This window comes from Scomber scombrus, chromosome 5, assembly GCF_963691925.1.
Source record: "Scomber scombrus chromosome 5, fScoSco1.1, whole genome shotgun sequence".
Taxonomy (NCBI): Eukaryota; Metazoa; Chordata; class Actinopteri; order Scombriformes; family Scombridae; genus Scomber; species Scomber scombrus.
In genome coordinates, this window is record NC_084974.1 from 33362846 (window position 1) to 33380987 (window position 18142).

The 18142-nt window shown below is 41.2% G+C and overlaps 1 protein-coding gene across 1 annotated transcript; it reads right to left on the bottom strand.

Moving 5' to 3' along the window:
* Nucleotides 1-15526: 15526 nt before the first annotated feature.
* Nucleotides 15527-16643, bottom strand: LOC133981088 (stonustoxin subunit beta-like). Its single transcript, XM_062419975.1, has one exon. It carries the CDS (start codon nucleotides 16229-16231, stop codon nucleotides 15527-15529), a length of 705 nt encoding a protein of 234 aa, XP_062275959.1. The 5' UTR covers nucleotides 16232-16643.
* Between the last annotated feature and the right edge of the window lie 1499 nt (nucleotides 16644-18142).

Here is an 18142-nt window from a genome sequence, read left to right on the forward strand (position 1 = left end):
CTTCACAAAAGTGACGATGTTCTCCTCCAGCAGCTGGAACAGAAAGATAAAGTGAACATTTCATTTAAACTGGTAGAACACAACATGTGATTCATGTGTCAGTCTGAAGGCCTGCTGGTCTAAACAGAGCAGCATGGACACTGTTAGGACCTGAATGCTACTTTAGTATTTCATCTGTGGTTGATGGAGTTAATAGTAAAAGGTGTGTTTGTACATGTACACACCATAAATATGGAGTCCAGCTGTGTTTGATGCTGCTGTGCAGACTGATCACTGGGAACCTTTGAGCTCTGCTGCTGAACTCTGTGGACAAAACATCACGTTTAAGGACATTTAATGACTCAAATCTGCACTCAGCTTATTAAAGATGTTCTGTCATGATGACTAAATGAACTCCTGTAAATGCTGCTCTGATTACTGGATGTTAAATTCTTACCTTCCATCAGCAGGTTGTCCATCTTTAAACGTAATAGGATGAGACATAGACCAGTCACTCTTCATGGACACACAGCTGGGTTCAGGAGAGTCTGCTCTCTGCTGCTGCACCCTGATATGAATAAAGAAGTGAAAAAGCATGTAGTTAACACCAAAGAACTGCTGCCCAGCTTCACTGAGTCTCTGCTGTCCAGCTTCACTGAGTCTCTGCTGCCCAGCTTCACTGAGTCTCTGCTGTCCAGCTTCACTGAGTCTCTGCTGCCTCCACAGACACCCAACCAGCTCCCAAAACATCAGCCCCCCTGCTGAGGTCCTCCTGTCTCTTGGTCTCCTTTCTACGTGGTTTTGTTGACACCTTGGTCTCCAAAGTTTCTGTCCTGAGCAGCTCTTTCAGCCTCCAGAGTGGTCCTGCCCATCTGTCCTGCCTTCTTTCTCCTCTTTGTTTTCTCCCTCCTGACCAGCCTGGAGGGACATTTGGGAGCTGTCCCTTGAGGGGCGACTGTCATGATTCCTGTTGAAGCTCTGTTTGTGTTGTCCTGTCTGTTTCTGTCCCTGCCTTCAGTTTCAAACCCACCTGCTCACCTGCTGCCACTGTGTAATTCCCTCATCAGCTCCTCACTACATATACTGCTCTCACTCATTTTCTTTCATTCTAGACACTAGATTGTGATGCTGTTCCTGTCTGTTCCTGTTCCTCTTGTTACCTGTTCCTGCTGGTTTCAACCTTATTTGAACTGCTTTCCCTTTATGGTCTGTAAGCCTGTTTGTTGGTTTCTGAGCATTAAAGCTGTTTCCATTCAACCTGTTTGTGGTGTTTGTGCTTGGTTCACCTGGGGGGTATTCCAGGTAGGAGGTTCAACAAACTCTGAGTCTAACCCAGAACTTTGAGTTGACATACTCTGAGATGGGAAACTCTGAGTATCCGGTTCCAGAACAGCTGATCTGAATTAGGTAAATCAACTCTGAGTATGTTAACCTTGAGTTTGGCACGTGCGCGACCACTATACAAAGCCATCATCAATGGAGCCCCGATACCTTGATTCACCATGGCAACTAATGAGAAAAAAAGCTCGAGTTACGTCACCTCACTGTAACTGGAGCTCCCCCCGCAGGCCTGTGGTGAATATGATCATATATTTCACAAAAAGTAACACCGCTGCAGATACTGAGGAGAAGTAGCATGGGAGAAAACTGCTGCCCGAGTCAATTCTTAAGTTTTAATGCACCACTCCACTGACTGAAAAGTGGTGTAACGTGTTTGGAAGCAGCTAAAAATTAAATAAAAAAACAATTCAGAAAAGTAAGGCACATTTTGCTGGGCTATGATTGTACCTCGCTTTGATTTTATTCATAGTTGACGTAGGCTATTAAACAAGTAAATATTAATTCAGTGGCTATTTCAACATGTAGTAATTTAAACCTCAAACAGAAAACTGCTTAACACATATGTCCTCTCATCTAATATTCTGCTTAGTAGATAAACATTGTACACTATTTTAACACTTTTATTTAACACAATTTTACATATAATACATATTGGAGTCATTGATTTTAAGACTAACATGTGACGATGTGTACATGAATATTAAATAAAATACTTCCTAAAAATTACATTAACAAGAAGGCAGATATGGCCGGACAATGTTAAGAAATGATTGATTGTAATGAACAGTGATAAAGTTCTAACAGATATTCATCTCGGAATGAAAGCACATTGAGCCCTGAGTACATCTCCCGACATAAGGCATTGCGAATTAATTCTGCCTCGATATCTATCGGATTGCGAAGAAACGGACAACCCATGTCTGGCAGCTTGCTTCAGGTGGGAGGAGACAGGTAGAAACTCAGGGTTTCTTACAGAAAACCTGCCAGCGAGCAGGTTATGTTCACAGAGTCAGTTACCATGGTGACTGACTCAGAGTTTCAGTTACCTCTCTTTCTGGAACTGATAACACAGAGTTTCCCTCATCTCAGGGTTAATTTACTCTGAGTTTTCACATAACCCGCTATCTGGAATACCCCCCTGCTCCACCCCACATAACACAGGAGGTTTATTCAGCCCAAACAGCCAACCAACCATTTTAAATTCTTACCTTCCATCAGCAGGTTGTCCATCTTTAAACTTCATAGGAGGATCCATAGACCGGTCACTCTTCATGGACGCACAGCTGGGTTCAGGAGAGTCTGCTCTCTGCTGCTGCATCCTGATACTAACAAACAACAAATCAAAGAGTTTAAAAAGATGAATTTTGAGCAGACTGTCAGCAGCTGAAGTTTTAGAAGCAGAATGAAAATCAGTAAGAAGACAGTGGATGAGAAACGTTCTCCTGTTCATCAAAATGTCATCTGATGAAAGATGCTGTCTCATCTTAGTTGATTAGTTGACTAATCAGTGGTTGAGCTCTTTGTTAACTCACAAAGTTAGTAGTTCATTCTGAGTTATTGTGACTTATTATTCAGTAGTTGAGTGTCAGATGTGACAGTGAGTGTGAATAATGATGGAGGAGTGATGTGAGTGGAGAACAGTGATGGACAGTTAGAGATCCTCATCTCACCTCTGAGCTTTGGTCTGGCTGTCATGTTCCCCACACAGAGAGCTTTTAGAGGGAGGGACTCCCTCCTCTCTGTCCTCACACTGATCCATAGCAGAGAAACACCTTCACACAAACACAACAACATGCTCATTCATTACAACCAGCTGCACATCACACAGGTCTGCACTGCTGTCTAACATCCTGTCATTTTTCATTCCACCACCAGATGGAGCCAAAGTAACAAACTATTTAAAGACTTTCACTGAGCTTTAATGTTTAATAACTTAGTTTCTGAATGTTCCACTGACTTTTCATTTGCCTGATTAAATAACTGAATATCATGAATGAAAAGATGTTTTCAACAGTATTTCTGTCACCTTCTTTTAACACATTTCATAGTATATTATTATATGGCTTTTATTACCTGTTCATCACTAACCGTCCCACCTGTGAAATAAACTCTTTCTGTTGTAACTGTGGATTAGTTATTATAATAACTGTCATAATGTTTGTCAGGTTCAAGATGACTGAATGAGGTGACCTTTGATACGACCAATTAAATGAATCAAACACACAATTACTGACTTCAAGAAACAGTTTTACACAAACAACAGTCAATCACTTTAGTCTATTTATCTAAAGTTTAGTACAATGAATGTCATCGTACCCAAACCCTTTAACAGCCAGGTTCAGTTGTTGGGCAGGGTGCTGAACCATTTGAGAATGACCCAAAAGATGAGTCTAATCTTTATATTATATGGAGTACATACTGTATATTACATGTTCATACTCCTATTACTTATTTCATCATTATATATATATATAACTATAACTACCATCTCTACTGTTATCAGATCATTTTAACACCTGCTGACACAAACATGATGAAAACTGTCGGCTACGTTTCCTTTAGATGCTGAAAATCATCTGAATGAAGCTGATGAGTGAAGGTGAAATATATCAGCAGCTTCAACCAGCCAGCGATAGTGCCGTCAACATTTAAACAAGCAGAAGAAGAAGAAACATGTAACTCACAGCAGGAGGTTTTTAAGGTCTCATCTCTCTGTGTTCATCTTTAATCTGAAGTCTTCTTTAAGGAAATGTGATCACAGAACAGCAGCTCTGAACTTTGGAACAACTGAAGTCAAACATTAACAGACAGTATAAATCTTTATCAGCTGAATCATAAAGTCTGATCATAGTTTTATTATTTGTGTCTTTTATATTCCAACAACACAAAAAGCGGCAAGATGGTATAAAATGTGTGAAATTAGAATATCTTCATTATGAATGTTTACTATTATAACACGTGTCCTCATAAACATACTGTCCTCATTAATGCTGCTAAAACCTCACAGTCATCAAACACACTGCAGATTAACACCCCGCCCTCATTGGTCGATCTACAGTGTGACTGAAGACATCAGACATTACATCATTAGAGTCATCAGCTGCTAATAGATTTAAATGTGTAAAAACATGAGGATGAAACAAACATATTAGTGTAAATATGTGCTCACTGACTCTAAACTTGTATTGAACTAAATGACATCAGCACTGCAGCCACTAACAGCTACTAGATGCTAATAAAACCATCTTAAAAAACTTGTGTAGGATTTGTTCTAACTTTGCAGCATCGTTAGCCTTTAATATCATGTTTTACTCTCATCCAACACTCAGACCTCCAACAGTTAATAATGAAAATTAAGTTTTAAAATATGAGTTATTCAAAAACGTTTAATGTACGTGAATAAGGTAATGTTCAAATAGTCAAAAAAACGTTTAGTTTAGTTTATTGTGAGCTGTCCCACAGTGTCACCATCGTTTCCATGGATACATTAAAATTATGATTCAGTGCATGTATCAGAATTAGTTAAATACTGTAAAATAAATGATGTACTGCTACTATAAATAAGTAGTATTTGTTATGTGTTTTTAATGTGAAGCTAATGTCTGAATCTTAATGATCTTAACGAGGTTTTAATTAACGAGTTAAATTGACAGATAAAATAATAATGAAGCAGACAGTATTGATAACTGATGATTGATGTATGTGTCTATCAGAACACTGTTTTGCCCCCCGGGACTCGGGCCCCTGCCGCGCCGCCTTCTAGTACAACGCAGACACCGCCAGCTGCCTGCCGTTCCTCTACGGCGGTTGTCAGGGCAACGGCAATCGTTTTTCGCCACCGCGGACGAGTGCATGGCTAGCTGCGGCGGAGAAGGTGACGAAGCCGATTGATTTTTATAACTAACAATATTAAATACGATGATGCAAACATCTGATCATGTGACCTTCATGTTCTCCCTGCAGGATCCTTCGAGGGTCGCGGCCAAATTCGCAACCGCTGGACTGCAGGTGAGTTTACTGTCTGATAGAGAATCGTTCACGGAGTCTAACTGTGACCTCCATGATGTTTTACTGCAATGAGTCACTGATAGGGGAGTGACGATACACTCAGCTCACGAGATCGAGACGAGATTTTAACTCTATTTTTGAAATTCACAAAATGGAAATAATGTAGGTGCATTTTGAAATGTCTTAACTAATCATCTTGTAATGAATCACTTCAGTTCTACTTTCTAAATATATAATTATCATATGCAGTATGCAGCACTGTAAAAGGTTTCCCCGTATAGACATTTTATAGATGCATCATTTTGGTATTTATGGAAATAACCATAAATACAGAAGTTAGGTACAATCACAAATACCAAAATGTAAATTATAAAGATTAGAAACAATTCTAGTATATAAATATACATTAAATAAAGAATCCAATTATCACAAATTATAACATATTGCTATTAAAAAAACACACAAATCAAAGTAAATTGCAGCTGCAGCCACTAACAGCTACTAGATGCTGCTCCAACATTTAGGTGAATATCAGAGAGTCACAAAGACTGAAAATGTTTTATTGTAAATTAAACAACATAACTATTTACTAAAGGCTGTAACTCATTGGGCTCCTAAAACCAGAGTGGGGAAAAGGAAAGATGAGGTCAAGTTGTTGAGGTTCAGACTCGGACTGCGGATTAAAGAGTGGGCTGGCCCTGATCAAAAAGCATCCTGATGGGAAGTGTCAGGTTGGACAGATGGAGACAGTCAAACATGTTATCTTCAAGTGGAATATCTATTCTGAGCAAAGAAAGAAAGTGTACAGAGATCTATCAGACATTGGAGAAACTATGTTTAATATGTCAACCCTACTAACTAAAGGAGATCCAGAGAGAACAGAAAACTGTTGGACTTTCTGCATTTCACTGGTCTGTATCAGAGGATATTAGGACTAAATGAATGATGACTTCTGACTGAGGGGGGCAGCAATACACCGTTGCTGTGACAAGCCTGCCGAAGAAGAAGAAGAATAAAAAAGGAAGAAGAACCAATCGAGGGGAGAGGAGCTATGATTTTAGAGCAGTGGTCTCCAACCCTGCTCCCAGAGAGCTACTGCCCTGCATGTTTTAGGTTCCTCCCCACTCTAACACACCTGATTCTAATTATTAACTTATTAAACCTCTTAACAAGCTTCAGCTGCTTGATAACGAGTTAATAATTACAATCAGGTGTGTCAGAGTGGAGAGATACCTAAAACAGAATATGATCTGATGCCCTGCCAAGTATTTATAACCTGTGTGTCGCCATTTTCCAGTAATCTTAGAAAGTCCGGCGACAGAACATGATCCACTCACCATAGCAGGTATCCAATATGGACAGTAGATATGAAAAACATACTAACAGTAATGGATATATTTATTGTTTTAACTGCTTTTTTATTGCAATGTACTGCTCCAGTTCTGCCTTGAACATCAAGAAATGAGGCTTCTTGTTTGATAATTTGCATTTATGAATGTGAAATTTGTCAAAAAAGTAAGATCAGACTGATGACGAGAAAATGCATTATTGTCCTGTTACCTGTAATTACTGTTACCATAACAACCAAATATTACATTTCTGTAGTAAAGAACAAAGTCAGAGAAAACATTGTTAACATTAAAGTAGCCGTTGCTGCATCAAGCCTGCTGAAGAAGGAGGAGGAGGAAGAGGAAGAGAAGAAGAAGAAGAAGAAGAAGAAGAAGAAGAAGAAGAAGAAGAAGGAGAACCACTGAGGAGAGAGGAGTTATGATGTTAGTCCTTTGTTCTCCAACAGCAAACCAAACAAATGTTAGGGCCCCTAAACTTGGGACCGGTGCCCCCTACTGGCTGATAATGGCAAATACAATAATCCCCCATAAACCCTCCATACACTACAGTGCACCAACACTAACCTAATACCTCCCTTCACTGGCTCCCTGTATGTTTTAGGATTGATTTTTATATTTTACTCTTTGACTATAAATCAGTAAATCAGCTCCAACATTCCTCTCTGATGTTTTACTGGAACATGAACCATCCGGCACTCTGCTGACCAGTCGCCTGCTTTTAAATCCCTTAAAACACTTTTTTATTCTTTCTCTTTTAACTCAATATGAGAATTCGTCTTTTTTTTCAGCACTTAGTTTTAAATGTGCTTCATCAATACATTTGATTTTAAGTTTATTTCTCCTTTCAGTTCAACTGTGTAACTCAGGTATCACCAAACATCAGTATTACTTATTTACATTATGTTTCTATTATTTACTATATTTATATTACTGTTGTTTTTTATTGCTTTTGTACTTATTTGGAGTAAGTGGGTATACTCTCAATTTTTGCCCTTTTTTAAACTAAAAAAAGCTAAACAGCTGTTTTGTAAAAAAAAACATTTAAACATGACAATGCCTTAAAGTGCGCTCGGGAAGAGAACATTAACAGCTGTGGTCAGTTATGGACTAGTAACAGATTTGAACAATCTGAACTGAAACTCTCATCCTCTCATCTTATTTCCTTTCTTCCTCTATCTATCCTCTCTTCTATCCAAGTCACTTCTCTATTTTTATTTATTATACACAATTCAACAGGTACTATTATTAGCATTATTGCATTTTACTGCTAAACAGCATTTAAACATGACAATGCCTTGAAGTGCGCTTGGGAAGACAACATTAACAGCTGTGGTCAATTATGGACTAGTAACCTCTCATCATCCTTCCTTTCTTCCTCTATCTATCCTCTCTTCTATCCATCTTTGTTAAACTCCTCCCTCCATCTTCCTTTCGTTCCATCTATCCCCAACCCAGCGGCTCAACTTACCCCAGAGCTACCATTGTGACTTTATTAGTCCCTACAGCTAACATGGTGCACTTTTATGCTAGGTTTATGACCTCATGTTGTAGCTCATAGATACCACAATTGATTTATAATACAAATTTAAAATGATCTATTTTGGTCTAAACACAATTCTCATCAAACTTATGATAGACTAAATTCACTTTCAAGAGTGAAAAATGTTTATTTGGAAATACAGATCTAACCTCTTTACCCATGTGGTTCTTACCTTCACAGACTCCATGAAATGATGCCTTCCTCCTAAATATTTGGTCACATGATCAATGTTTTTTACCGTTTCCTAGCAACAAGGGGTGGCTCAATGACCCTTTGTCTCAACTTACCCCAGTCTCCCCTACTGTATATTACATGTTCATACTCATATAACTCATTTTATAGTATTAGCAGTCAGTGAAAGTTTACATAGTGCTGTCATAGAGGAACAATGGGCAGTACAGTAGTAATATTAATATCAATGTACATTATTATTAGTAATAGTGTGACAGAGTTCACACATGAACAGCTAACTGCTCAGTAACACTTTAAAAACATGCAGCACTGACTAAATCACTTGATACTTGCAGCTGAAATACACAGGCAGGAATGGAGGCTCCTAATAAAGCTTTGAACCCAAAAATAGAGAAAAGAAAACAGCAGTACACTCTCAGAAGATCACACATCATAAGCAAGTATCCACTGAAATACAGGCAACCAGTGTTATACTAGAAACATACAAAAAGGACATCTCTGAATTTATATGGAGCTCCTGGATGATTTAGATAGAGCTCAAGAACTGCACCAAGCTTTAAATAATGACAAGAAAAGAAAAAGAAAGTGAAAGTAAAGAAAAAGGATTAGAAACAAAGGCCCGTACTCTAACCAAACTGTGACAAACTATATTCCACTTGGAGATGGTCCTATAACAATAAATATAAAATGAGGCTAGAATCAGTGAGTTTAGTGTCCTGATACCGATATGGATGCGTTTCTTAAATTTTAAATCCTACCCCCCAAAAAAAGAAACAATAATACTCGTCAGTGTTGAGCCTGAACGTGTTCAATGAACCCAGTGTTAAAACTGATAAAATAATTGCTGTCTGTGGTTCTATATGAGCTGTGGCAATATCTTGTGTTTTAAATGTAGTTTAGTCAGTTGCAGCACTGTGAGAAGAGTTCTTTGTGTGTTTCTAATGTTAATCTAACAGCAGCTGTAGTGTTGTTGTAGTTACTGCAGGGCTCCAGCAGGGGGAGCGGTGGTGTAGTTACTGCAGGGCTCCAGCAGAGGGAGCAGTGGTGTAGCTACTGCAGGGCTCCAGCAGGGGGAGTGTAGAGCTGTCAGTCACACGAGACCACAGGAAAGGTTCTCTCTTCATCTTTCACATTAATACTCATAAATAAATACTATCTAAGTTACACTAAAATTAAATATTGTTCAGAAGACTCATTCACCTCCTAACGTTTCTTATAATGTGAGAAAGTCACCAGTTAAACAGAAACACCGGATGGACTGATGCTGTTGTGTTAGCTGTGGTGGAGCGAGCAAGAGAGTGAATGAAGAGAGTCAGAAAGCCTGAATCAGATCAATAAAACGTTATTTTCTGATAATTTCACAGCGGTTACGTTCAACAGCACTAATAAACTTCCCCACATACCTCCACTCAACCCTGCAGCTCTCTCACACACACACACACACACACACACACACACACACACACACACACACACACACACACACACACACACACACACACACACACACACACACATCCACTCAACCCTGACACACACACACACACACACACACACACACACACACACACACACACACACACACACACACACACACACACACACACACACACACACACACACGTTCATATTTTGTGTGAACGTGAACTGATCGTTCTGTATTTCTGCCTGATGAACGTTATTGTGAACGCGTTCATTCTGGCGTTAGTGAACGGCTCTCTCTCACAGTTTAACTTGGTTCAAGAGAGAAAACCCGGCTAAAACACACCGTAAACAGCCTTAACATGTAGCGGGAATAAAACCCAATCTGGCAACAGCAGCCAGCACAGAGTCGCACCGCCATCACAATGCGAAGAGAGATGTCTCTGCTTTCTACAGGGTTAAATACATTTCTCACTTTACATCATATTCATCATATTGTTATTAATACACTGCCTACCTCTTCCTCGCGCTGCTTCTCTTCCGTGTTTGCAGACAGGCGAAAGTAAGCACTCACCTGTATTCTACCTGAGGAAACCACCTGAGGAAGGAGGAGCTTTGATTTGAGAGAAATGACTCGTCCTTTCCTCCGCAGTGTCACGTGAACCTGATCACAGCTGGATCAGCTGCTGCGACTAGACGGAGTCTGTGTCTCCACAATGTGTGAATTGATTCTAAATTAATTTGAATTTATTTTATGTTATTTCACTTTAGATTTTTTTTTTTACTTCATTGATTCTAAATTAATTTTGATTTATTTCATGTTATTTCACTGTGTTTCTAATGTTAATCTAACAGCAGCTGTAGTGTTGTTGTAGTTACTGCAGGGCTCCAGCAGGGGGAGCGGTGGTGAAGTTACTGCAGGGCTCCAGCAGGGGGAGCGGTGGTGAAGTTACTGCAGGGCTCCAGCAGGGGGAGTGGTGGTGTAGTTACTGCAGGGCTCCAGCAGGGGGAGCGGTGGTGTAGTTACTGCAGGGCTCCAGCAGGGGGAGAGGTGGTGTAGTTACTGCAGGGGGAGCGGTGGTGTAGTTACTGCAGGGCTCCAGCAGGGGGAGAGGCGGTGTAGTTACTGCAGGGCTCCAGCAGGGGGAGAGGTGGTGTAGTTACTGCAGGGCTCCAGCAGGGGGAGAGGCGGTGTAGTTACTGCAGGGCTCCAGCAGGGGGAGCGGTGGTGTAGTTACTGCAGGGCTCCAGCAGGGGGAGGGGTGGTGTAGTTACTGCAGGGCTCCAGCAGGGGGAGCGGTGGTGTAGTTACTGCAGGGCTCCAGCAGGGGGAGAGGTGGTGTAGTTACTGCAGGGCTCCAGCAGGGGGAGCGGTGGTGTAGTTACTGCAGGGCTCCAGCAGGGGGAGTGTAGAGCTGTCAGTTACACGTGAGACAGAGCAGAGGACGAGAGGCTAATGTTAGTCTCTGTTATAGTCTGCTGTCATTTCTCATCGCTGCTCTCCGGCCAAGAGTGAGTGGACAACAGGAGTAAATATGGGAAACACTCAGCTATTATTGTTTGTTTTTAACACTTACAGGACTCAAAGTAAAGTTCAGATCCTCCAACGGGCCTCTGGTCTGAGCCTCTTACCAGCGTAGTAGTGAAAGGAGTCTATAAGCAGGAGGCTCCTACAGGGAACCTAAACACAACCACAGTTAGCCCTCACTAACTACAACTTCTAGCAGTTCAATATCAGCCACCTCTGTCCAGAGCTCATGGCAGCAAGAGGAAGGACCTTCAATCATCTAGCCCTGATTATGGGATGTTTAGAGGAGGGGCCAAGTATTATATTATATTTTATTATATTATATATCTCTTTTGACAAACACGTGGATAAAAAGCTGCATTCCTGCTGTGTATCTGTTTCCTGCTCACAGACTTATGAAACATTATGTTGTGATAGACTTCAGGAGGGCTGGCAAACAGGATCGTGCACCACTGCTCATCGACGGGACTGCTGTGGAGAAGACCAGCAGTGTGAAGTACTTGGGGGTTCACACTGCTGACGACCTCACTTCAACCACCAACACCACGGCAGTCCTCTAAAAAGCTCAGCAGCGAGTCAAGGAAGGAAGGGAGGGAGGAAGGAAGGAAGGAAGGGAGGGAGGAAGGAAGGGAGTGAGGAAGGAAGGAAGGAAGGATGGAAGGAAGGAAGGATGGAAGGGAGGAAAGGAGGAAGGAAGGGAGGAAGAAAGAAGGAAGGAAGAAGGAAGGAAGGAAGGAAAGAAGGAAGGAAGGAAAGGAGGGAGGAAGGAAGGAGGGAAGGAAAGAAGGAAGGAAGGAAGGAAAGGAGAAAGGAAGGGAGGAAGAAAGAAGGGAGGGAGGAAGGGGTTCACATTGCTGACGACCTCACTTCAAACACCAACACCACGGCAGTCCTCTAAAAAGCTCAGCAGCGAGTCAAGGAAGGAAGGGAGGGAGGAAGGAAAGAAGGGAGGGAGGAAGGAAGGAAGGATAGAAGGGAGGAAAGGAGGAAGGGAGGGAGGAAGGAAGGAAGGATGGAAGGAAGGAAGGATGGAAGGGAGGAAAGGAGGAAGGAAGGGAGGAAGAAAGAAGGGAGGAAGAAGGAAGGAAGGAAGGAAAGAAGGAAGGAAGGAAAGGAGGGAGGAAGGAGGGAAGGAAAGAAGGAAGGAAGGGAGGAAGAAGGAAGGAAGGGAGGAAGGAAGGGAGGGAGGAAGGAAGAAAGGGAATAAGAAGGAAGGGAGGGAGGAAGGAAGGAAGGAAGGAAGGATGGACGGATGGAAGGAAGGAAAGGAGGGAGGAAGGAGGGAAGGAAGGGAGGAAGAAGGAAGGAAGGGAGGAAGGAAGGAAGAAAGGGAATAAGAAGGAAGGAAGGGAGGAAGGAAGGGAGGGAGGAAGGAAGAAAGGGAATAAGAAGGGAGGGAGGGAGGAAGGAAGGAAGGAAGGAAGGAAGGATGGAAGGAAGGATGGAAGGGAGGAAGAAGGAAGGGAGGAAGGAAGGGAGGGAGGAAGGAAGAAAGGGAATAAGAAGGAAGGGAGGGAGGAAGGAAGGAAGGAAGGAAGGAAGGATGGAAGGATGGAAGGAAGGAAGGGAGGAAGGAAGGAAAGGAGAAAGGAAGGGAGGAAGGAAGGGAGGAAGAAGGAAGGGAGGGAGGAAGAAAGGAAGGATGGAAGGAAGGATGGAAGGGAGGAAAGGAGGAAGGAAGGGAGGAAGAAAAAAGGGAGGAAGAAGGAAAGAAGGAAGGAAAGAAGGAAGGAAGGAAAGGAGGTAGGAAGGAAGGAGGGAAGGAAAGAAGGAAGGAAGGAAGGAAAGGAGGAAGGGAGGAAGAAAGAAGGAAGGGAGGAAGGAAGGGAGGAAAGAAGAGGGGGAGGAAGGAAGGAAGGAAGAAGGAAGGAAGGGAAGAAAGAAGGGAGGGAGGAAGGCAGGATGGAAGGAAGGAAGGAAGGAAAGGAGGAAGAAGGAAGGAAAGGAGAAAGGAAGGGAGGAAGGAAGGGAGGAAGAAGGAAAGTTTCCCACTGTTTGTCAGATATTATTGTATTCATCTCCAATTCCCATTGTTCTTTAATATCCAAATAAATACAAATGGTTTGCACTGTTGTACAGTTCTATAAAACACTCTGGAAATCATGCCAAACAGGGCAGAACATACATTTGAATAGATTTGGAGTCATTTCAAATAAGTTTTCATAACAGCAGTCATGGCCAGACGGTCGCACCACATGACATTTAGTCACTTTAAATAACAGAAACATGACTAATAACTAGTGAGTACATATAAAGGAAAGCTACTACATATGTATGGGATTTTTTATCCATTTAAACCTTTTTCAAACTGAATAAAATGCAGTCGGACTGAAAATGTAGGCGTCACGTCATTGACCCAAATGTGATATACATGTTTGTGTCACTGTTCCCTGTATAGTTGAAATGAAAATATACTTTATTTTAGATGGTAGGGAACAAAGCAGTAAATCATTTTTAATAAAAGTTTGTGTCAATATATTTAAAATGTCTTCTTCTACTTTAAAACTTTACTTTGATAGTCTTATTTATTTAAATCTTTGGTGCAGTTATATTTATGCTTTTATATCAGACTCTTTACGCTTTGTTGACTTTAAACTTTTTATAAAATATCACAAATGTTTTTAACTTTTAGCGTTATTTAAAAAAACATTCAAATATATTTGATGGTAAAAATGATGAAATGTTTCTGTAATGTTTGAAAAATAATGAGAATATTTAAAATGTTTGTTTTGAGTTTGTTGAATAAAAACATGAAAACAACAAAGTTCAAAATAGTTTGAATTTATTTTGCTGAAAATGTAAAAACTGTAAAATGTGAAATAAAAACATTTATTAATAAAACCAGTTTCTGCTCCTCACTGCTCCTCTTTACTCCTCTCTTCTCCTCTTTACTCCTCTTTGCTCCTCTCTGCTCCTCTTTACTCCTCACTGCTCCTCTCTGCTCCTCTCTTCTCCTCTTTACTCCTCTTTGCTCCTCACTGCTCCTCTTTACTCCTCACTGCTCCTCACTGCTCCTCTTTGTTGCTCTTTACTCCTCTTTACTCCTCACTGCTCCTCTTTACTCCTCACTGCTCCTCACTGCTCCTCTTTACTCCTCTTTACTCCTCACTGCTCCTCTTTACTCCTCTTTACTCCTCACTGCTCCTCACTGCTCCTCTTTACTCCTCTTTACTCCTCACTACTCCTCACTGCTCCTCTCTTCTCCTCTTTACTCCTCACTGCTCCTCTTTACTCCTCACTGCTCCTCACTGCTCCTCTTTACTCCTCTTTACTCCTCACTGCTCCTCACTGCTCCTCTTTGTTCCTCACTGCTCCTCTCTGCTCCTCTTTACTCCTCACTGCTCCTCTCTACTCCTCACTGCTCCTCACTGCTCCTCTTTGTTCCTCACTGCTCCTCTTTACTCCTCACTGCTCCTCACTGCTCCTCTTTACTCCTCTTTACTCCTCACTGCTTCTCACTGCTCCTCTCTGCTCCTCACTGCTCCTATCTACTCCTCACTGCTCCTCTTTACTCCTCTCTGCTCCTCTCTGTTCCTCACTGCTCCTCTCTGCTCCTCTCTGCTCCTCTTTACTCCTCACTGCTCCTCACTGCTCCTCTTTACTCCTCACTGCTCCTCACTGCTCCTCTTTACTCCTCTTTACTCCTCACTGCTCCTCACTGCTCCTCTTTACTCCTCTTTACTCCTCACTGCTCCTCACTGCTCCTCTCTGCTCCTCCCTGCTCCTCTCTGCTCCTCTTTACTCCTCTCTGCTCCTCACTGCTCCTCTTTACTCCTCGCTGCTCCTCTTTACTCCTCTCTGCTCCTCGGTGCTCCTCTCTGCTCCTCTTTACTCCTCTCTGCTCCTCTCTGCTCCTCTTTACTCCTCTCTGCTCCTCGCTGCTCCTCTCTGCTCCTCGCTGCTCCTCTCTGCTCCTCTCTGTTCCTCACTGCTCCTCCCTGCTCCTCTCTACTCCTCTCTGCTCTTCTCTGCTCCTCACTGCTCCTCACTGCTCCTCTCTGCTCCTCTTTACTCCTCTCTACTCTTCTCTGCTCCTCTCTGCTCCTCTATGCTCCTCTCTGCTCCTCACTGCTCCTCTTTACTCCTCTTTACTCCTCTTAACTCCTCTCTACTCTTCTCTGCTCCTCTCTGCTCCTCTATGCTCCTCACTGCTCCTCACTGCTCCTCCTACAGAGACACTGAGGAACCAGAGCAGACCATAAACCCAGCACACAGAGGATCAGTGAATGTGGTGTTGAAGGTGTGGAGGTGGATCAGTGAGTCAGAGGAGACTCTGTAGAAGGACAGAGTGCCAGCAGGACAGTCCACATACACTGCTACTCTGTTAGAGACAGAGGAGGAGGAGGAGGAGGAGGAGGAGGAGGAGGAGGAGGAGGAGATGGGTGTTTTTATCTTATTGTGACAGACAGAGTAACCATCATCAGAGCAGTCCAGACTCCAGGACTGATCATTCCTTCCAAACAAACAGTCAGCACTGGTTCCTTTCCTTCTGATTTTTCTGTAACTCACTGATATTTCAACGTCTCCTCTCCACTCGACCTCCCAGTAACATCGACCAGTCAGAACATTTCTACACAGCAGCTGAAGATAGTAGTCAAATCTGTCTGGATGATCAGGATATGACTGATACCCCTCATGTGTCACCTTCCTGTTGTTATCAGACAGTTTGAGGTTTGTGTTCATTGTGTTTGGATCCAGTTCCAGTTCACAGGCATCTGATGGAGAGAACGAGACACAATACAGCTGCAGTTTATCATCTGTTGATTTATTAACTACTTTACTGAAACCATTCAAACTTAAACCATCTCCATGACAACTGAGACCCTCCATCACTGAGGAAGACCATGAGATGTGACTGAAAGCTTTGGACATACAGAGTAAGTGGACCTTTAGATGAGAATGTTTTTCAAAGTGAAACTTGATTCCAGCTGCGTCTGATGTTTGTCTGAATGTAAATTCAACAGTTCAGGTCATTATATAATATAAACTGTCCAATAAAACAATATACTAAACAAATAAAACATGCTGAATGTCCATGGCTAACTAAGGGTTTAATAAATGAGACTTCATAACATATAAAACTCAAAAGTCAGAAAATAAATATAAGAAGTATAAAAATAAGTGAACTAACATGTTGAGGGCAAGAAAGAAGGAGTACTATAGGACACTATTAGAAACAAACAGGCAATATGAAGGAAATATGGAGCTTTCTGAACAGTATTATTAAAAATGGATCTCAGAAAATGAGTTATCCTCTTATTAAATACATAGGAACGTTATGGGATTAGGGGAGAGGTCTTGGTTTGGATTCAAAGTTATTAAAGTAACAGACAGCAGTTTGTGAGGTTAGGTGACAGTTGCTCTAAATGTTTGGACCTGCGGTCCCACAGGGGTCAGTATTGGGACCAACATGTTTTATGACATATGTCACATATCAAAGGTATTGAAGCTTGTTCTTTCTGCGGATCACACTCATAGTTGTTGTTCGGGTGATGATTAACTACAAGATATGGTAACCATGGAAATGATCAAACTAAAAACCTGGTTTGATAAAAAATAAATTGTCACTAAATTTGAATAAAACTAAAGTAATGTTGTTTCACTGCAGAAGAAACAAACAAGTAAAAATACAGATAGATGGTGTGAATATTGAACAGGTTACTGAAAATAGATTTGTTGGGGTCATAATTGATGAAAAGCTTTGTTGGAAGGCAAACATTAAACATATACATCCCAAAAGGAGCATTGCAGTATTAAGTGAAGCCAAACAGGTCCTGGATTATAAAGCGCTTCACATTTTGTACTGTTCACTGGTCTCACCATACTTAAGTTACTGCGCTGAAGTTTGGGCCAATAATTACAAATCTAATGTACAGTCATTGTTTATTCTTCAGAAAAGAGCAATTTGCAACATCCATCATGCAGAGTACAGGGATCATTCAAATCCATTATTCTTACTGTCTCATTTACTGAAGTTTGCTGATCTGGTGGAATTTCAAATAGCTCAAACAATGTACGAAGCAAAAAACAACCAACTGCCTGCAAATATCCAAAACATGTTCAGTGTAAGAGAGGAGGGCTACAATCTAAGAGGTCAGACTTATTTCTAAACTGTTAGCGTGCGAACGATGAGGAGGAACTTTTGTATTTGTGTTTGTGGTGTGAGGCTATGCAGCAGTCTAAATGTGGAACTGAGGGAATGTCCAAACATTAAGATTTTTATAAAGAGGTACAAAGAAATGATCTTCAGTAGGTATAGGAATTAAGATGCTATTATTATATATGTATATTTATATGTATGTGTATTATATGTGATTTGGTTGTGTCCAAAAATGAGTGGATGACAATGGACTTGATCCTTTGTGTACTATTATTTATATTACTTTGAGTTAATGGTGATAATATTTATGAAAGTGATGATGATGATGATGATGATGATGATGATGATGATGATGATGGTAATAATAATAATGACAATAACAGTAATACTACGACTAGATAATAATGGTGATGAAGACGGTAATGATAGTGATAATAATATTAATGATAATATATTTCTATATACTACACAGGAACACAGGTACAGAAATGTAAGTTGTGAATTAGAGGCAGGAATTAAATAAGTGTAAACTTCATCCTGCTCCTTTTCAGGCTCAGTTACTGACAGAAGAATGTCATTGTTTGCTTCTTTTATTTGTTTCATTCTTGGTTGATTTGCTTTTTTCCTTTTGGATTTGAAATTGTTCGTTTATGTGTGAAAATAAACATTAACACAAAAAACAT